The sequence below is a fragment of the Anomaloglossus baeobatrachus genome, chromosome 3 (genome assembly GCF_048569485.1).
Source record: "Anomaloglossus baeobatrachus isolate aAnoBae1 chromosome 3, aAnoBae1.hap1, whole genome shotgun sequence".
Classification (NCBI taxonomy): Eukaryota; Metazoa; Chordata; class Amphibia; order Anura; family Aromobatidae; genus Anomaloglossus; species Anomaloglossus baeobatrachus.
This window is the reverse complement of record NC_134355.1, coordinates 64,215,276-64,236,278: the sequence shown is the minus strand read 5'-3', so window position 1 is coordinate 64,236,278 and position 21,003 is coordinate 64,215,276. Positions and strand designations below refer to the sequence as shown.

The following is a 21,003-nucleotide window of genomic DNA, read 5'->3' as shown; positions in this document are numbered from 1 at the left end:
CCACTTACTTCAACCACAATGCTTTTACATACAAGATCCAGCTGGAATTATCAATTAGGAAGTTTTTTAAATGAAAAAATAGAAATGAAAAGAATTTATCAAAGTCTGTTCACCAATTTAATAGCATAAAAAACGATGGCGTTTATTTCACAATATTTTTATGCAATACATTGAGAATTTGTGTTATTTCACACCACTTTGTCACTGGTTAGGAATGTGAGCAAGGTTAGACAACCGAGTAGGTGTAACCCAGATTTATAAATGGCAGCCTTTTAAAATCTCATAAAAAGCCACAATTGTCATTCCTGTATTGAGGTGGCACAACATATGTAGAAACATCTGTAAACAGAAGTTTATGAGATACATAAATAATTGATCAATGCACATCATCTCAATTCCCTGAGGAAGCAGACATCTACTGATGCGAAACGCGCGTTGGAGGGTTTTCTTATACATGTGAGATGCTTAAGTGAGGAATATCCACCCATGGGTAAGCTGGTTAACTTTCTGATTTATACTTAGCCACCAGTGTTTCTATATACTCTATTTATTATGCAATCTCTGCATTATTATGGAGTACCTGGTGACTTTGTTTGTGAGCTAACTAACATAGGCTGCCCTGGGGATACTCTAACAATTTTTCTCCTTTATGCTACTCACTTGTATGTGGGTGTTCACCCTTCCATATGCCATTTGGTAGCACTTTATTTCACTTTATACAATTGTGTGATTATTTTTTTTCCTGTGGTTTTAATCCTTTTATGATGAATAAAAGCTATATATTTAGCCTACAGTACTCCTGTTTCTCCTTTTTCTAATCTAAACAGAAGTTTATAGCAGATGTATTGCTAACATTTCTATTTGAGCTTTCCTATGAGAGACTGTCTGCCCTTTAAACCATTTGGACAATATGATTGGAGCTGGGATAGGTGTGTAGAGCAGGCTCTGGAGCTGAACCTGCTTCAATCTGGGCAGATGCCAGCAGTGTTAGCAGCCAGTATCTGCCTCTATTACACCCCTAGTACAGCAATAATAATGTGGGAGGAGGGAAGTAGTACTTACTCTGATAAGCCCTCTTCTTTCCCTACCTTACCGCCGAGGTCAGCAATCTAGGCTCACTCACCGTCGGCTTTCCTTACTGGCCCTGAAGAGCCCTATATGTGAACATTATTGGTCCCCCCATAATGTTCACACTATTGGTCTCCTATTATGTTCACATATAGGGCTCTTCAGGGCCAGTATGGGAAGCCGACAGTGAGTGGAGGTGCCAACTGGGCAGGCCTAGGGTGCCAAATTCCATGGTAAGATAGGAAAAGAAGAGGGTTTATCAGGGTAAGTGTCCCCTCCCTCCTCCCATATTATTATTGCTGTACTAGAGGTGTGGTTTTCTGGCACATGGGACTTGGCTTTTTTGTCTTATTTTTCTCTTTGAGAACAGTGATTATAAATTATTGAGTTTTTAATTGTCTAATAAAATAAAAGTTTTAGGAGTTTTTTCTTTTGATTTTTTTGGGGATTGAGTACTCTTAAAAGATATCACAATCAGTTGTATCTGCCTCTATCAGTAGCTGTTTATCCCTTAAATTCTACTCTGCAAGGGCGGACATATCACTTATGCAGCCGCACAGGTGCCCAAGAGTTTAGGGGGTTCATACTCACAACAAATGCAGATGTAAGTGTACATTATGATGAAGTACTTGACTTTAAAGGTTTACTTTACAGTTCTTGCACAAAAGACTTCTGTTTTTGTTGTGAGATGGTGTCCGGCAACATTGCTAATGGCCGGTAATATTATGTACCACAGAAGTGGTAGAAGCCTGAAGGTCCATTGTTGTACTTGTAGCGCCACTTGTTTGTATTATAGTTCATTTGGTCTACCCACCTACATACCCCACCTATGGGTGTGCTTGACGTGTCTAACAGGCCACGTGATTTTTAATGGAGTCTGTTGTTTGGCACATGGCAGACTGTGTGTAGTCTGAGGAGGCAGTGTGTGGAGCAGCACTGTAGGAGAAGCAGCCTCTGAGAGGAAAGCAGTTGCTAATGTGTTATGTCACCATCGGAGTCCGCTCCAGCGACTTCTGCTCCGATTGCCAGGCGATGCCATGTTCCTGCCGTGGATGGTGCTGGTGATGGGAGAGGAGTCGATGCCAGCGGCACCGGTGGGCGCAGGCTACGATCATCCACTGGGCTGGGTTATCTTGGGATCTGCAGTACCACTGGCTGACTGTGGGTGGCGTGTGTCTTCCAGCTGAAGTTGCCAGCATTCAGCTACAGCCAATGGGAAGACACCACACCCTTCTTAGTTCCCCTCCTGTCTGCTGGCCTCTGCCAGAGATAGTTCTGATTTCTTGGCTCCTGGTCCGCCCTATTCTGTTTAGTGATTCCTGTGTGCTGACGTCTGCGTGTTTTCTGACTACCCTTCTGCCTGCTGTTTTTGTACCTCGCTGCCCAATCCGGATTTGACCTCTGCTACGTTTTCTGACTACGTTTTTGCCTGACGATTCTGTCCCTGTTCTGCTATTCCTGGTTTGACCCTGCCTGACGACTACTCTCATCGGACTGCAGCCTTCCACAGGTAGTGATCTCCAGGGCGCTGTGTAATTCCAAATCCCTGTATAGGGGTTAAAGGGTTTCAGGGTTCTGGGGGTCCTGCTTGGTGAGTGGCTTCCCTCTAGGCTGTCCATTACATCCCATCTGAGTCTGTTGATCCAGGCAGACGTTATATAATATCTAAGAGGAAGGAACCTCTGGATGGAGCACAGCTGAGTGAAGTCAGCTTGTGTTGATAGACTGCTAGAAGGCAGCGTGTGTCTAGAGCAGCCTGTGTGTGAGGTGCTCTAGACTGACAGCGTCTGTGACAGAAGATGGGAACTTCTTCTGTGGGATCCTGGTAAGAGATCCTGTGCGGGCAAACCCTGCAAAGAGACCTGTATGGACATTTTGTGTTTGGGACTTTTTGCTGAAAAGTCTGTTTTGTTTCTTTGCTGCTGGATGAGTTTATGAAGGAGTAACAAACCTGCTGTCTTGTAAATGAAAAGTGTTCCTGTTGCTACCTCTGAAGCGCGGCAAGTGAGTGAGAACCCCATTGAACAGTGTTTGAACTGGTGTGCAACTTTACAGTGTCCACCAGTGCTACTCTCAATCTCTCTTCATTGGGCAACCCTGGGTGTTGATGGATTGCCAAGTTAACCTGGAACTTGCAGAAGATCTCTGTTGCTGCCATTTTCACTATCTAGACTATCTCCCCCAAAAATGTGATTAAAAGTGATCAACACATCATATGTACCCAAAAATGGCACTATGAAAAAGTCCTCATACAGGTCCATTGACAAAAAAAGTTACAGTAAAAGCAGCACAAACCAATTTACTACTTTTTTTTTTTTTTACAAAGTTAAGAATTTATTTTAAGTCACAAAAATAAATTAAAACAATCTACAATTCTGATATCGCCATAATCCTACTGACCTTAAAAATCATTGTGCCCTACTGCAGAGGCTTCACAACCATCTTTCCTACCCCACTAACCCCTTCAACTCCCGCGCCCCATCCCTTACTGAAGACGTAACACCATTATTGGATAAATTGGCCAGAGTGGCCCCTTTTATTAAAAACATTACAAAATAAATAACTATTTATACACAAGTGAGGTTCTTGGAGCCTTAAAACACCTGATGGATAACCAAATATTATTTAAAAAACCATCCAGCATTTTTGCCCCCAGTCGCGACCACCAGCTCGGGGGCACCTCTGTTGCCGGAAAACCTTGTCCCTAACCGACTCTCAGGGGACCCCACCCTGGAGAGCCCCCAAGTCCGCCAGGCAATTACTATTCCAGAATAAACGAGGGGTGGTGGTCTTCATCCAATCAATGTACTACACCCCACCCCAACTTTTCCACCATCTCCAAGAACCCTAATGCTGACATGACCTGAACAAACAACATTAGAATCTGTTACCCCCCCATTCCACCCCCACAAAAGATTGAACATAGGGCGGGAGGGCGGTACCTTCTCTGCTGGTGCCAATATGGTAGGCCCCTCCCCTCTCTGAATATATATATGCTCCCACCCCTTCTAACCTCCCCTGGCCCTATTAGCCCACCCCTTAAACTATTGACCCCACAAAAAGCCCGCTCTGCACCCTGCAGCTAAATTAACTCTTGGTTGCCCTGCAAAGGAGATTCATGGGGTCACTACGACCATGGCTCTACTTTGGCTTCGTTTTGCCTTTTTATTGCATATTCAAAGGCGTAAAAAGAAAACCCAAATAACAATATTGGAATGCCATTTTCTTTTTCACCATTTAATTTTTTCGCTGATTTTTAGCACATTATCTGGGAACTTTTATGGTGAAATTCGAAACCACAACTCGTCCCTCCAAAAAAGCCCTCGTGCGTCTATATCAACAGAAAAAATAAAATAAAAAGTATCCTTGGTAAGAAGTTGAGAAAAAAGGAGAATGCAAAAAAGAAAAATTGCCCAGACATGATGGGGTAAAATAAGTTTTATTTCCTTTTCACGACAGTCCAATTAACTAGAGTATCTGATAATCTGGCACCTATGGGGACCCAACGCTGATGGATTAAATGAATTGTACTGCATGAAAATAATAATTGCAAAACATAGTTGCTTATACTGGCTGTTCCGCCATTATCTCTCCATGAGGATCAGCGGGACAGAAGGAATAAGCTCACTGTAAGACAATGTTTGTTTTCTTAGCAAATTGGAAAAAAAGTCCTTTTACTTTGTTTGGAGTCTGTTAAGAACAAACAACATTATTCTGCCAGAAGCAATTTCCCTTAAATTTCCTTCTTTTTTTTTTGTTTCAGCACCAAACAAGTTTAAATCAATTAAGCATGGCTACAAACTGGTGCCAAGTATACTGTATTAGTCTATATTTTGGGAGTGACGCTAATTTTAGCTTATATTGTAAGGATTTCAAAATTTAAGTAAATTAAATTGCTGTGCAGTGATTAAGTGAATTAATTGTTAAAGGAAAACTTTTGGGGAAATGTTTCAAATTAGTAAATGGAGACTCTGTAGTCATTTAATGTTCCAGATTTACGAATCAAAAAAGTGATGATGATGATGATGATGATGATGATGGTAGGAGACTAGAAATGCTACTATTATTGGGAGTAAAAAAAAATTGATGTACCAAATTGGCAGTGGAGTAATTTTATTCTGAAGCTTTTGTGGTAGTTATAGCTGTCAGACCTCCAAACATCTAAACTGATGGCTTATCTGTGTGTCTCTGTGATAAGCCTTAAGATTGTATGAAAGGAAAAGTCCTTAATTGGAACCTGTCAGGACAATTTTACTAATCAAACAAGGAGCATGGATGTAGACCTTTTATTAATAAAATGAAATTATATCTCTTTCATAGTAATCAGATGCATCAACAATGAAAAATTAGGTTTTTTGTAGTCTAAGAAATCAAGCATTGAAGCCTGAGTAATCAAGCTTTGAAGCCTGAAACATCAAGTTTTGAAGCCTGAGAAATCAAACTTTGAAGCCTGAGAAATCAAACTTTGAAGCCTGAGAAATCAAGCTTTGAAGTCTGAGAAATCAAGCTTTGAAGCCTGATAAACCAATCTTTGAAGCCTAAGAAATCAAGCTTTGAAACCTGAGAAATCGAGAAATCAAGCTTTGAAGCCTAAAGCCTGCTTTACACTTTGCAATTTCGCATACAATATCGTATGCGATTTGAAACGCCCCCATCGTATGTGTGTCACATTCAATTTGTTGAACGTGCCGCACAAACGATTAACCCCCATCACACGTACTTACCCGTCCATACGACCTCAATGTGGGCGGCGAATGTCCACTTCCTGGAGTGGGAGGGACGTTTGGCGTCACATCGACATCACACGGCAACCGGCTAATAGAAGCGGAGGGGCGGAGATGAGCAGGACGTAAACATCCCGCCCACCTCCTTCCTTCCACATTGTGGGCCGGGAGCCGCAGGACGTAGGTAAGATCTGTTCATCGTTCCCGGGATGTCACACACTTCGATGTGCGCTACCCCGGGTACTATGAACAATCTGACGTGCAATTCTAGAGAAAGGTACGATGTGTATGCGATGAACGTTTTAATGTTCAATCGCAATCGCACGTACCTGTGAAACACTGCAATGTAACTTACGATGCCGGATGTGCGACACTTATGATGTGACATTGTAAGATACATTGCAGCGTGTAAAGCAGGCTTTAGAAATGAAGTTTTGAAGTCTGAGTAATCAATATTTGAAGCCTAAGAAATCAAGCTCTGAATACATTTGCCTGGACAAACATTGCTGAGTAGGTGGTAATTGCAGTGATAGGTTACCTTTAAAGTGGTTGTCTGGTATACCAAACTTATCATCTATTTTTTGGTAATTGCTGGGGACTGGGGAGCTACATTCTGGGCCAACACTGAATCATAAGATTAAAAGTTCCCCTGTTTGAATTTGAGGATTAGCACTCGTGTGATTACTGCTCTATTCACTGTTTTGATCATGCATATGCATTTTTGTTCACAGTGACCGATAAGCGGGTTGAGTAATAATCGGTCATACATGTGAGCAATGACTGTTGCTGCCCCGACACATCTGCATGAGTGAAAACCGGTGCCTAGCAGGAGGATTAAAGTTCATTTTCTCCCAGGAGATGTACAGCTTCTAAGCGCATTCCTAACACTTTTTACCTGCAGATTATCCCAATATTTGCATGTTAACAACATTATCTGACATTATCTGACGTGACAAATGCCCTTTAAAGCGCACCAACCACCAGGATTTTTATATAAACTAAAGCCAGTGCTATACTGGCGCTATTATGCTGATTCTGTACATACCTTTAGTTGTGAGATTGGATGTATATTTTCTGAAATATAGGCAAGTAAAGTTTGTGAAATGCACTGTTATTTGATGAGAGGTACAACGGAATATCTAATAGGTGGGTTGGGTTTTGCTAGTTCCCACCGCTGTCTGCTGCCTGTCCTTCCTCCCCGCAGCCTCTGTTATTACAAGGGGAGGAAGGAGGGAGGAAGGACAGGTAGGAAGCACCTATCAATCAAATAACAGAGTATTTCACAAACTTTACTTGCCTATATTTCAGAAACTATACATCTGATCTCATACCTAAAGATATGCATAGGATCAGCATGATAGCGCCAGTATAGCACTGGCATTAGTTTATATAGGAAACTCCTGGTGTTTGGTCCTCTTAACCTTACAATACAAATTTAATGACAAGTTAATATGGTTGTCAGGTGAAAACAAGTTAACTCCCATCCACTATTCATACCCTATGGGTCTGCCAAGTGGTTTAATCTAAAGCCTGCTTTACACCTTACAATTATGCATACGATATCGTATGCGATGTGACATACCCCCATTGTATGTGCGGCACGTTCAATTTGTTGACCGTGTCGCACAAACGATTAATTGCCGTCACACGTACTTACCTACCATACGACTTCGATGTGGGTGGGGAACATCCACTTCCTGGAGTGGGAGGGACGTTCGGCGTCACAGTGAAGTCACATGGCAGCCGGCCAATAGAAGCGGAGGGGCGGAGATGAGCGTGACGTAAACATCACGCCCACCTCCTTCCTTACGCATAACCGGAGGGAGCCGCAGGATGCAGGTAAGCTGCAGTTCATCGTTCCCGGGGTGTCAATTTTTAGGTTTTGAATGACGTGTATGCGATTAATGTTTATTCGTTCAATCGCAATCGCACGTAGGTTTCACACACTACAATATCACTAACGATGCCGGATGTGCATCACTTACGACGTGACCCCGCCGACACATCGTTAGATATATTGTAGCGTGTAAAGTCCGCTTAATTTTATTTGCTGTTTTAACTGAACAATCCCTTTAATTTAATTGTCCTGTAGAAGAATTTGAAATGATGAAATGTTGATGGGCATATTAATTCCTGCTCTTTTACAATGTTTTCCTTATCCTTGGGGAAAATAATATCCCTGAATCAAAATCCCATTTCCAGTAATCCAGCACTTGGAATTTGTAAAATTTACTACAATACAACAGTGACCGTAGAGAAGGGACCAGAGGTAGGTAGGTCATTACGACCTGCCAACCTCTGGTGGTGTCTACTAAGCTGGGAAATGGTGAGGTCCCATCCATTCAGTCACCAAGAGGCCATGGTTTGGCTACAGGGTCAGATGACTGACGAGACATCATCACTTTCAGTCCCAGTGGCAACTTCTATAAAACTTTAATTCAATATCTTTACTCCATTGACAGTAAAATATAATCCTCTTCTATCCTTGCATAAAATCCTTTTCTCTCCAGACGTCCTTGTCATAGATAAAGTCTTAGGTCTGTTAGACACAGCGATCAAGTGATATTTATGCATTGAACTTAAATATACTTTTACAAATGTTATTATATTTCACCGTACGCAGCTTTAGTCCAAACTAAATCCAAACTAAGTTTTGTTTCTTTTCCTGGTCACTGTAGTCAACCTATTTTATTTATTCAGTTGCTGTTGATAAGCTGAATTATGTCTTTTTTGTACATCAGGACTCCAATCTGTGCCTGTCACACTTCAAGTGAGGTGAGTGTGTTCAGACCAAAATGAGTCTGACGCACAATGAAAAAAACACCAAAGCCACATCACGAATGGGGGGGGGGACACTGGGGACACAATAACAATGGTGGGCCCTGATTCTAGTGAGTATGTAGATTAGGCACCCCCTATTCTCACCTGAAGCTATCCCTACTCTCCTAGCTAGTCATTATATAGTCTCCACAACTGTCGCTGAGCTGCACCCTGGGTCCCTGCAAGCACCCTATAGATGCTCTGACTAGTGAGAGGCAGGTGAGGTTCGCTAAACCCATTGCTGCACTAATAAAACAAAAGGGTAGGGGAGACAAACAGGACAAAACCTGTAACACAAAAGGATAAAGATCGGCTTCTGGAACATTCCAACTCAGCTCCTTCTACCAAGGCGGCCAGTATACAAATGGATTTGTATCTTCAGCAGGGATTGCTGGGTAACACCTCCATTTAAACCTGAAAGGCAGCTAAAGCACACATCTAGGGACTGATGGAAAAGCTGCTAGCAGCAAAGCTAACATTAACCATTTTAGTACAAAAAAAAACAAAACCACATTTAAATGTAGAGAGCCAGATGGAGATGAGAGTTTCCAGTCTGAAAGCTTTCACTAGTCTCCAAAAACAGGGAGACGACCGTGACAGTACCCAATAGTAATGCATAGAGCGTTCATCTATATCATTACACAAGAAGAATTTACAAAATGCTGTTTTTGTCTTCTGTTATTTCCTTCTTTGAAATTGTGTTTATTTTTTTTATTTATTTTGTTTGTTTCTTGTTTTTTTTTTGTAGGAGAATTGTTTATACGAAAATTGTGGTTATACCAAACGGAACGTTCTCCGGATTTGAAGAACTTACCAATATGTATGTACATAATTTATGTCAATTTACTAGCCAGTGTACTGTATTGTTAGCAAATGTTTAACACTGAATTCTCTTTTCTGTACGCCTTACAAAACTGCTTTTCTGCAAAATTACATACATATACATAGTCGGTGGGAGGTAATTCCTGCACTATGGCATACATGCACATTATCATGATTGCGCCGGTAAACACAATGACCAGCTGCAGTGTAGCTGTGATTCACAATCACACTCCTACACTTATTACCGAGATTTGAGAATACACCCGGTATAGCACAGTGTTCAATACTAAATGCTTTTGTGGATCTCTATGGTTACTTGGATAGTTATTATGAGCATCCAGCAGCAACAGCAAAACCTGCCATTCTTTATAGCGGGAAACAGAGATGGGAAAACATGGCAGGGCTTCCTCCATGCAAAAGGACTGGCCATTGCTGGTAAGAGCAAACGTATTTCCAAGATGAAGACAAATATTGTTTCTGTTGGTGGGTGGAATAACCTGAAAACCTATCCTATCCTTGTCACTGTAAATTTCAAGTTTTAAAGGATATGAGGGGTATGACATTACACAGGATATCTGTCATTTCAACAAATGCATAAATAGTACAAGAAGATACTGTATAAAGTTTGCAATATTTCAGAAAAGTCTGCTTCTTTCTCCACTTATGAGCCACTTCTCCTACCCACTGCCTCCTGATTTTAACAACAACTTAAAATCTTCCATAAAAAAAATAAAAAAAAAATGATACTGTAGCTTACTGAGATATCAGATTACAACTCACTTTGATGGAGACCAGAGGCGAATGGAGGTGCATAGTGAGACAAAGAGGGTTCTGCTGCTTTCTTGTGTTTTACTTTATCCCACTGCTGGATTCACAGCTACAATGCTCAGTGATGCTATATAATGTCCTCCATGACTTTGCTGCTTCTTCTGAATGTGTGCAATATATAGACAAGAGAGCAGAAATCGTTAATGTTTTAAGCCCCCGTCACATTTAATGACTTTCCAGCGATCCCGACAACGATACGACCTGATAAGGATCGCTGGTAAGTCGCTATGTGGACACTGGTGAGATGTCACACAGTCAGATCTTCCCAACGATGCAGCAACGATACAGCGACTGTAGCGACCTGTATAATGATCTCGGTGTTACGTGTCTGAGCCCGAGTCGTCAACGAGGTCATTGGTAAGGCGTCAAACACACCGATGCATCCTGCCCAGCAGGAGTTCGACGATCAAAAAATGGTCCAGGCCATTCCGACATGACCAGCGATCTCACAGCAGGGGCCTGGTCGCTGCAACATGGCAAACGTAGCGAGATTGCTGGCAAGGTCGTTGTTGTGTCACATCTGTGACTCGGCAGCGATCTCGCTATGTGTGAAGGTACTTTTAGTGTATAGTGTATGGGAGACAACAGCAGTTAGTCCTCCCAACTTAGCTCTGAGACAACTGAAAATTATGAATAGAGCCTGGAGAGCGGGGAACTAGATGAAAATGCAGGACATACGAAGGGCAGAAAAGGTGCCAATCCTAATGTATACATAAAATAACTTATTCCACCAAGGACAACATCTATTGATAGTCTGGCATTGGTTCCCTTACCCTCTCCAAAGACATATTACTAAGGAATTTAGATTCTGAGCCCCAATGGGGACAGTGATTATGTTGGCAAAGCGCTGTGTAATTCTACTATATAAATAATGATTAACTCTTATATCACTAGCATCACTCCTTTCATGTTTATCTCTTTAGTCCTTTAAATTTTATAAAAAAAAAAAATGACTCTTCATGGCTCAGATTGTCTGTTGGCTTTCTTTTTACATTGTATGTGCTGTGTGATCCCCAGGCAAGATATGATCAAGGAGCTGAGCAGATTAATTAATATATATATATATATATATATATATATATATATATACACAGTTGTTTGCCCTTCCTCATTCTCGGGTCCTCTACCAGAGGCCTGGGAGTTTGAGGGTTCTGCGCGGGATCTTAGTTGTTCCCTGCACTGCGCTTTTCTGGACAGAGAGCTCAGATGTTGCTCCTGGAATCTGTTGCAGCCATTTTTCCAACTTGGGGGTCACTGCTCCAAGTGCTCCTATCACCACTGGAATCACTGTCACCTTCACCTTCCACATCTTCTCCAGTTGTTCTTTAAGGCCCTGGTATTTCTCCAGCTTCTCATATTCCTTCTTTCTGATGTTACTGTCATTAGGCACTGCCACATCTATTATCATTGCTGTCTTCTGACCCTTGTCTACTATCACGATATCTGGTTGGTTAGCTACCACTTGCTTATCCGTCTGGATTTTGAAGTCCCACTGGATTTTAGCCCTTTCATTCTCCACCACGTTTTCTGGGGTCTCCCACCTGGACGTAGGGGGACTTAGCCCATACACTGTACAGATATTCCTGTATACAATTCCCGTTACTTGGTTGTGGCATTCGGTGTATGCTGTTCCTGCTTGCATTTTGCATCCTGCACTATATGTTGGATTGTTTCCGTGGTTTCTTTACATAGTCTACACCTTGGGTCTTGTCTTGTGTGGTAGATCCCTGCTTCTATGGATCTGGTACTTAGTGCCTGCTCTTGTGCTGCTATGATTAGTGCCTCTGTGCTGTCCTGGAGTCCAGCTTTCTCCAGCCATTAGTCGGATTTCTTCATGTCAGCCACCTCCATTATCTGTACATCCCATGCAACGGCTTGTCTTGCCATGGCACTTCATGTTCTTCCTTCCCGGATTGTTGTTGTTGCTGTCTTAGGCTCTTCCTCAGCATGTCATCTTTTGGTGCCATTTTTCTGATGCATTCATTTATACTTCTTGTTTCATCCATGATGGTGGCTTGGACACCTATCAAGCCTCGACCGCCCTCCTTTCTGTTGGTATACAATCTTTGGGTGTTGGACTTGGGGTGGAGACCACCATGCATTGTAAGGAGTTTCCGAGTCTTCACATCTGCAGCTTCCATTTCTTCTTTTGGCCAGCACACTATGCCAGCTGGGTATCTGATAACTGGTATTAATAGTATTAATAGTTAACTAGTATTAATGGTATCTGATATTAATATATATATTGTGAGAAAATATTTAGTGTTTATAAACTTTTTTAACCTTTTTTGTATGCTTTTTAATCTCAGTGTATTCTATGCTTAAAGAGGTTGGCCACTACTTTTACATTGCTGGCCTATCCTTAGGGGTACTTTAAACGTTCCGACATCGCAGGTGCGATGTCGATGGGGTCAAATCGAAAGTGATGCACATCCGGCGTCACTGTCGACATCGCAGTATGTGAATCCTTTTACATACGATTAACGAGCGCAAAAGCGTCGTTATCGTATGATCGGTGTAGGGTCCGACATTTGCATAATTTTGCAGCAGCGTCAGGTGCGATGTTGTTCATCGTTCCTGCGGCAGCACACATCGCTGTGTATGAAGCCGCAGGAGCGAGGAACATCACCTTACCTGCATCCTGGCTGCAATGAGGAAGGAAGGAGGTGGGCTTGATGTTTACGTCCCGCTCATCTCCGCCCCTCCGCTTCGATTGGCCGCCTGCCGTGTGACGTCTCTGTGACGCTGCATGACCCGCCCCCTTAATAAGGAGGCGGGTCGCCGGCCAGAGCGACGTCGCAGGGCAGGTAAGTGCATGTGAAGCTGCCGTAGCGATAATGTTCGCTACGGCAGCAATCACAAGATATCGCTGCTGCGACGGGGGCGGGGACCATCGCGCTCGACATTGCAGCATCGGCTTGCGATGTCGCAACGTGCAAAGTACCCCTTAGGATATATTATCAATGTATGATTTCCTGGGGTCTGACACCCAACATCTCCCTCCTATCAGGTGTCCTCGGTCTCGGTGGTGGCGGCAGCAGGCAATGCTTATATCCGTAGCTACCCCGTCAACTGATAGCAGCCGTGGCCAAATCAATCAATACTAGGTGGATGTGCAGTACTGAGCAGTGGCCGCTATCGGAGTTGCACATTTTTTGCTTTTTCAATGCACTTGGACTATTTTTCCGTCTTTTAAATACATCACGTGATAAAATGGATGATGTCATTCAAAAGTACAAGTAATTTTGCAAAAAAACAAACCCTGAGATGGCTATGTCGACAGGAAAATCAAAAAGTTATGGCTCTTGAAAGAAAAAGAGAAAAAAATGAAATCGCAAAAATTGAAAATTGCCCGATTGGCAAAGAGATAATATGATTCAAACTCAGATCAACTTCGTAGAAATGTTTCCATTAAATTGAATACTGGTCTGATATATACCATTTATAATTCACTTTCACTCCCTACTGCGCTCCCGTGCTTTAGGCAAAGTGCTCAACTTCTTGGGACTAAGGCGCCTATTGCATATGATTTATATAATGATCTCAATGGGAAGGAGAATGTTCATTTAAAATAACCTTTCGGTAATGTTTCTCAATTTCCCTTTTTTTTCAGATTCCAACCTAAAATATGACTTTATTTAGTTTGTGATGGGTTAGTGAAATTCCCTGTAGACCCGGTAACTCTTTTATTGTATTTTCTGCTTTTATAAATGTGGTAATATTCTTCTTGTAAAGCCTTACCAGATCTCTGCTCTTATTAGAGAGCGATGATAGAGAAGAAAACTTTTGTTTCATCTTAAGATTAACTATTGATGTGGATCCTAGTTGTAGCGGCCATAGCAAGCAAACTCAATATTGTGCTTAAAGGGCCAGTCCCAAAGCAAATATGACTTTCATCCTAGATGTTTATCTATACTTAAAATTGTATCAGTTTTCTAATATACTTTGATTAAACATTCCCTACTCTATCTCCTTGCTTATTTTTTTTTGTTTTTACTTTTGTTGACATAACGTTTTGTTTGAGATTCCCCAATGCATTCTGGGATACTGAAACAAGGCGACATCGGGGATTGGGGGGGTAGGGGGGAGGCTATAGTCCCCACCACAGCTACTCTCCCTGTCATGATCCATGACTTCGGAATAATACGGTATTGTATTGTTATTGTATTTTTTCTGATATGTTGAAATGAATAAGGTTTGCCTTTCCAAAATTTTGCCCTCCCTCTCTCCCTGTAGCTCCTTTGATGTCAGTAAACCCTCCTTGAGGCTATGAGGATGGAACCGCTGCTGCACAGTTTTCACTACTGGGGCTGGGGTTAGTGGCAGTCGGCATGTTAGGCCCTCCACAAGCATAGCCAGGCCCCAGAGGATAGGTGATGCAGATGGGTATGGGCAGGCCACACAAGGGGTTTCAGTGTAACTGATTCTTTTACTCACTGCAAGCTGGTAACTGGTCACCCGAGGCCAGGTGGTCTTAACCGCAGGTCCCTGTAGTCCCAGTGCTGGTTTAGTGACCTGGTGGCTTCTTCCCCTGCACATGTCTTTTGGGTGGTGAGTCCCCGTGGGGTAGAGCGGCTGGGGGTCCCCTCCTGGTTGTCTTCTTCAGCAGTTTGTATGACGGTAGCATGAACCCTGTGAGGTTGGAGTCTCTGGTCCTGTCCCCGGTTCTCCCTTTGCTACTTAGTCTCAAACTTCAAGGTCAGTGAGGTCCTTGATGGTCCCCTCACTGTGCAGATTTTATCAGGTCTGCCTGGAGCTTTTGCCTGACCTAGGATTCTGTACCCCGTCGGTGCGTAGTTGCGGGAGCACTGCACCATACTCCACCAGCAACTAACCACCTGGACCCTCAGGTCACCCTTCACTCCTGTCAGTCAGTCTTGCTCACTTTCACTGCTAGACTCCTCACTCTCAAATGTCTGACTGTTCACTGTCTTCCTGACTGTCCACTGTCTGTCCCTCCCACCTGGTCATCTAGTGGACTGGATTGGCTCCACTTCTAGGCAGTCATACATTGGTCCGCCCTTAGCCTTGTACCATTCTATGGGGGATTGTTAGGGAAAACAGGGATTTCCTGGAGTCTTTGTGTGTTACCGGCACTAGTCTTCTGGGTCCCTAGGGGGGTAGGCCCTGCATCCTGGTGGGGATGCAGTACCTTGTTGCTCCTGATGGCTTCAGGGGCACTTCACATGCTTCTCAAGTCAAGTCAAGCTATCTGAAGAAGTATCTATGTGTGAGTAGTGGTATAAGAGACAGCCACAGAAACAGAGTCTTAAGTACCCTACTTTTACAGCTTAACTATAGAGTCAAAATATTACCCTGAAAGGAAGCGTCATGAGTAGAGATGAGCGGACCCAAACTTTAAACTCAGACTTTGCAAAAAAAATAGAGTTCGAGTTTGGAGTTTGGGTCATTTACATCTGAACACTGCTCATCCGAGCATCGCTGTGTTCGGGTACACTCAGTGCTCGGCCCAGTGCGAGTGGCTTGCAGTGTTTGAATGGCTTACACCGGGGGAGGGAGAAGGGTAAAAGGAATGTTATTAGATGTAGTGTGTACAAAAAAATATGAAGAAAACCCGCTCTCCCCTGGAAGTGATCTGTTTGTGGCTGGCTGTATGTGGGCGGAGAGTCAAACTGCCCAATTAGGGACTTCTACTGAAGTTCAGATCAAGTTTGTGTCCAGAACAGAACTTTATATAAAGTCCTGCTGAACCCAAACTTCGACGGGTCCACTCATATCTAGTCATCAGTGATGTCTGTTTCAGGGACTCAGCTCTAATGAGCATGTGTTGGTTGTCCATTCCGACGCATATTTCTTTGAGTGCACAATGACAGTGCACTTTCTCACCAGCTCTAATAAGAAGTGATGAGCCGACAATACACAGCATTATCTGTGTACATTGTAAAGGACTGAATGCTGCAAGCAGAGAGAGCAGAGACCAGCACAGTCCCATAAAAGAGACATTGATCATTGTATCTCTCTCACCACATTCTATTCTTTTCAATGTGCTGTGACAGTGCTCTGTTTTGCTGGCTTAACACTTCTCTTTAGAATTGGCGAGTGAGTGCACTGTCACTGAGCATCCGAAGCAATATAGATCAGGGAGTACAGACTGTGCATGTGTCAGAATTGACAAATGACACATGCTCAGTAAAGCAGGGACTAGCCCTGCCCCTGAAATAGTGGGGACTAATGGTGTCTTGTTTGAGTATCACATCATGCACTGGAGATTCTGAAAGGAAATATAATTTTCACAGACGTAAAAAAATATGTATGTAAGCAGGGTGATAGAGTAGAATGGGAATGTTCAGGAATGTTTAATACAAGTACATTAAAAAACTTACTAGATTAGTAAAATTGACAGAGAGACTTTTAAAGGGAAACAATCACCAGATTTTGGCCTTCTAAACTAAAGGGTGCTTTACACACTGTGACATCGCTAACGATATATCGTCAGGGTCACAGTGTTTGTGACGCACATCCGGCGTCGTTAGTGACATTGCAGCATGTAACACCTCTGAGCGACCTAAAACGATCACAAAAGAGTTAAAAATCATTGGTATTGGAGAGATTGCTCCAACACAAAAAATCGTCGACAGGTGAGTAGCGATGTTGTTCGTCGTTCCTGCAGCAGCACACATTGCTATGTGTGACACCGCAGGAACGAGGAAACTCACCGTACCTGCGTCCACCGGCAATGAGGAAGGAAGAAGGTGGGCGGGATGTGCGGGATGTTACGGCCGCTCATCTCCGCCCCTCCTCTGCTATTGGGCGGCCACTTAGTGACGTCGCTATGACGCCGAACGAACCGCACCCTTAGAAAGGAGGCGGATCGCCGGCCAGAGCGTCATCGCTAGGCAGGTAAGTAGTGTGACGGGTGTAAGCAATGTTGTGCGCCACGGGCAGCGATTTGCCAGTGTCGCAAAACCAACGGGGCCGGTACGCTTGCTAGCGATATCGATAGTGATATCGCAGCGTGTAAAGTACCCTTAAAACTAGCACCTTAAGCAGCGTCTGTGCTGCATTCTATAAAGGTGCACGTTACCCCCTGAGATCCCCCTGTATCCCACACAATACCTTAATAAAATCTCCCACCCTGTATGTAACTTTTCCGGTTCGGTCTGATGGGCTTCATAATCTGCACCTCCTGTTCCTTCTTTCACCCTCCTTTTGTCCTGATTGACGTGGATGATGCTTCAGACACCATCCACGTAGGTGGGCAAAATCTCACACCTGTACAGACAAATTCCCAGCTCACGCAGGGGCACTTCTCTCTGCCTTATTGCAGGCAGAGCCAAAAACACAGGTGCGCCTGCGTGAACCAGTGAGTTCTCTGCGCAGGCATGTGATTTTGCCCAGCGATGTGGATGACATCACCTGCTTTATCCACCTATGTTTTCGGCTCTGCCCGCAACAGGGCAGAGCAAAGTGTGCCTGCGCAAGCCTGTAATATTAGGATTTTACTCACCTACATGGATGACATCCGAGGCATGTCATCCAGCACAGGAGGAGGGCAAAAGGAGGGACTAGATTAGGACTCCCATCGTACCGGACCGGATGGTTTAAATACAAGGCAGGAGATTTTATAAAAGTATTTTTGGGGGCTACAGGGGGAGTCAGGGGATAACATGCACCTTTATAGAATGTAGCACAGGTGCCGCTTAAGGTGCTAGTTTTAATTTAGAAGGCCAAAATCTGGTGACAGGTTCCCTTTAAGTTGAAATTCAGTTTGGCTTTGGGCCACCCATTTTTGCTGGGCTGAGCAAAAAGTGTTTATTTCACAGTTACCAGGAAAAGTATCTAAAGACCACATCGAACTACACGTGTCTTTCCTCACTGTTCCTTTTGGCTCTAAATATGCGCATGTGAGGTTTCATCGTTTTTTAGGTTGCAGGTACACTGAAGGCCGTTTTACACACGGCAATTTATCGTGCGATCGCATGTGCAATCGCACCCGCCTCCATCGTTTGTACGTTACGGGCAATTTGTTGCCAGTGGCGCACAAAGTCGGTAACCTCCGTCACACGTACTTACCTTCCAGACGACCTTGCTGTGGGCGGCGAACATCCTCTTCCTGAAGGGGAGGGACGTTTGGCGTCACAGCGACGTCACACAGCGGCCGCCGAATAGAAGCGGAGGAGCGGAGATGAGCGGGACGTAACATCCTGCCCACCTCCTTCCTTCCGCATTGTCGGCGGGATGCAGGTAAGCTGTGTTCATCGTCCCGGGGTGTCACACGGAGCGATGTGTGCTGCCTCGGTAACGATGAACAACCGGCGCGCAGAAGGACGATCGATTTTTTTTAAAATGAGCGACGTGTCAATGAGCAACGATAAGGTGAGTATTTTTGCTCGTTCACAGTCGCTCGTAGCTGTCACACGCTACAATATGTCAAACGATGCCAGATGTGCGTCACTAATGGTGTGTCCTCGACGACATATCGTTAGATATATGGTAGCGTGTAACGGGCCCTTTAAGTTTATTGAGCTCAACTTATAAGGGTACTTTACACGCTGCGACATCGCTACCGATATATCGTCGGGGTCACGTTGTTAGTAACGCACATCCGGCGCCGGTAGCGTCATCACAGCGTGTGACACCAAGGAGCGACGATCAACAATCGCAAAATCGTCCAAAAACGGTGATCGTTGACACGTCGCTCCTTTCCTTAATATCGCTGCTGCAGGTACGATGTTGTTTGTCGCTCCTGCAGCAGCACACATCGCTATGTGTGACACTGCAGGAATGCCGAACATCTCCTTACCTCCGTCCACCGGCAATGCGGAAGGAAGGAGGTGGGCGGGATGTTACGTCTCGCTCATCTCCGCCCCTCTGCTTCTATTGGACGGCCGCTCAGTGACGGCGCGGTGACGCCGAACGCACCTCCCCCTTGAAGGAGGGATTCTTCGGCGGTCACAGTGACGTTGCTGCACAGGTATGTGCGTGTGACGCTGTCGTAGCGATAATGTTGGCTACGGCAGCGATCACCAAATGTCGCACATACGACGGGGGGCGGGTGCTATCGCGCTCAACATCGCTAGCAATCGCGTGTAAAGTACCCTATAGCCTAACATGTTGAGGTGAGATAACTCTGTTAGGAGTTGTTTATTCCATATGTCTTTATATATCATCACCAAGTGGTTGTAATATGAGTTGCATCCTCCCAACAGTTTTGCTTATATTTTGTGATAATATATTAAATTTCTAAAATGAGAAATTGGACATTTAAAGATAGATAAGGATTCACCTGTGTGTACTGATGGGTTAAAATGTAATTATCAAGGATCTGAAGGAAAGTTCCAGGTCAATGTGTCGTCATTTTTCCCTGTCATGTGTAAATGTAAATGTTGCTTTGAGGGTCATTTACTTGACCCATCTTTTTGTCCTGATTCATGGCTGGTGTAAAGGTTCCTTAAAGAGTTAAGTCATGATTGAACAAATCGCTGTTTATTTTAAAAGCACGTCGTAAATTTATTCTTCAGAACAAAATTAGAAAATGAGCATTTAAAAATAGCTCCGATCAATAAAAAGGAAAGTGTTTAGTTAGGAGTTTTAATTGGTGTTTCGTTCACAGTACAATTTCATCATAATATAATTTCATGGTGCTGTAAACAAATGCTGAAATTGTAAATTGCATAAGGACAAAGCCCGAACTGCACGATACAAGCTCAGCATTGTGTCCATATTCTAATGAAGCTGAATAAAAACATAACTCCTATAATTATTTACTAAGCACAGAATATATGCAGTGTATTCAGCGCTGGAAGAAACACCTAATATACACAATCACATTATATGTAAATATGTGTAAATTGCTATTAAATGAAACAAGGCTCAGCAGCACCGTCTGCAAAGTATTGGGTGCAAAACAGTTCCAAGATATAAGCTAAGAAACCCAAAAATTATATAAATCCCTAAATATAGAAGCAGCCCTCTAGTAGTTCCAATTAACAAAAAAGTGAAATTTAAATCCACCTGAGCAGCATTTCTGCATCCAGAAGTGAAGTGCTTGAAAAAGGTTTAAAGGGAATCTGTCACCAGGTTTTTACGAGCTAATCTCAGAGCAGCATAATTTAGGGGCAGAGATCCTGATTCCAGCGATGTGTCACTTACTGGGCTGCTTAGTGTAGTTTTGGTAAAATTACTGATTAATCAGCAATAGATTATCATTAAAGAACTACTTGGCCTGCTGCCAGGTAGTCCAGCATATTCATGAGTTCTGTATAATCACTAGACCCGCAGCAGAGAAAACATTAATTTTATCAAAATGACAGCAAACAGCTCAGTAAGTGACACATCGCTGGAATCAGGGTCTCTGTCTCTACATCATGCTGCTCTCAGATGGGGTAGCAAAAACCTGGTGACTGATTCCCTTTAAAGCAGAAAGCTTGCACCAAGTAGCGTAACTTTAATAGGTGCGGGGTAGCAATTGCACTCAGGATCTGGAGCCTAGGGAGACCAAAAAGTGTCTTTGGCCTACATGAAAAGACCAATACTATTAAAGACTTAAAAATTGAAGGCTCCATTGGAGATTTTGCATTGGGTCCTATGAGGTTCCAAGTTACGCTACTGCTTGCACACGTGTATTATACGTTCAATTTCTGAAACTTGAAACTACTAGAGTGCTTTTGGCAGGGCCGGCGTCAGCACCCAGCATACCCGGGCAAATGCCGGGGCCCTGGAGAGCCGGGGGGGCCCACTCGGCCTCGTCAGTTCTGGTGCCCCTTGGTCGGGGCCCACT

At 43.6% G+C, this 21,003-nt stretch overlaps 1 protein-coding gene across 2 annotated transcripts in view; it reads left to right on the top strand.

The window, feature by feature from the left end:
* The window catches only part of LOC142296035 (follicle-stimulating hormone receptor-like), a 270,857-nt gene that overhangs the window by 81,083 nt on the left and 168,771 nt on the right, over window positions 1-21,003 (top strand). For both annotated transcript variants that reach the window (XM_075339219.1, XM_075339218.1), the window contains exon 2: window positions 9,361-9,432. In XM_075339219.1, the coding sequence (XP_075195334.1) occupies window positions 9,361-9,432 (72 nt within the window). The remainder of the gene's footprint in view (window positions 1-9,360; window positions 9,433-21,003) is intronic.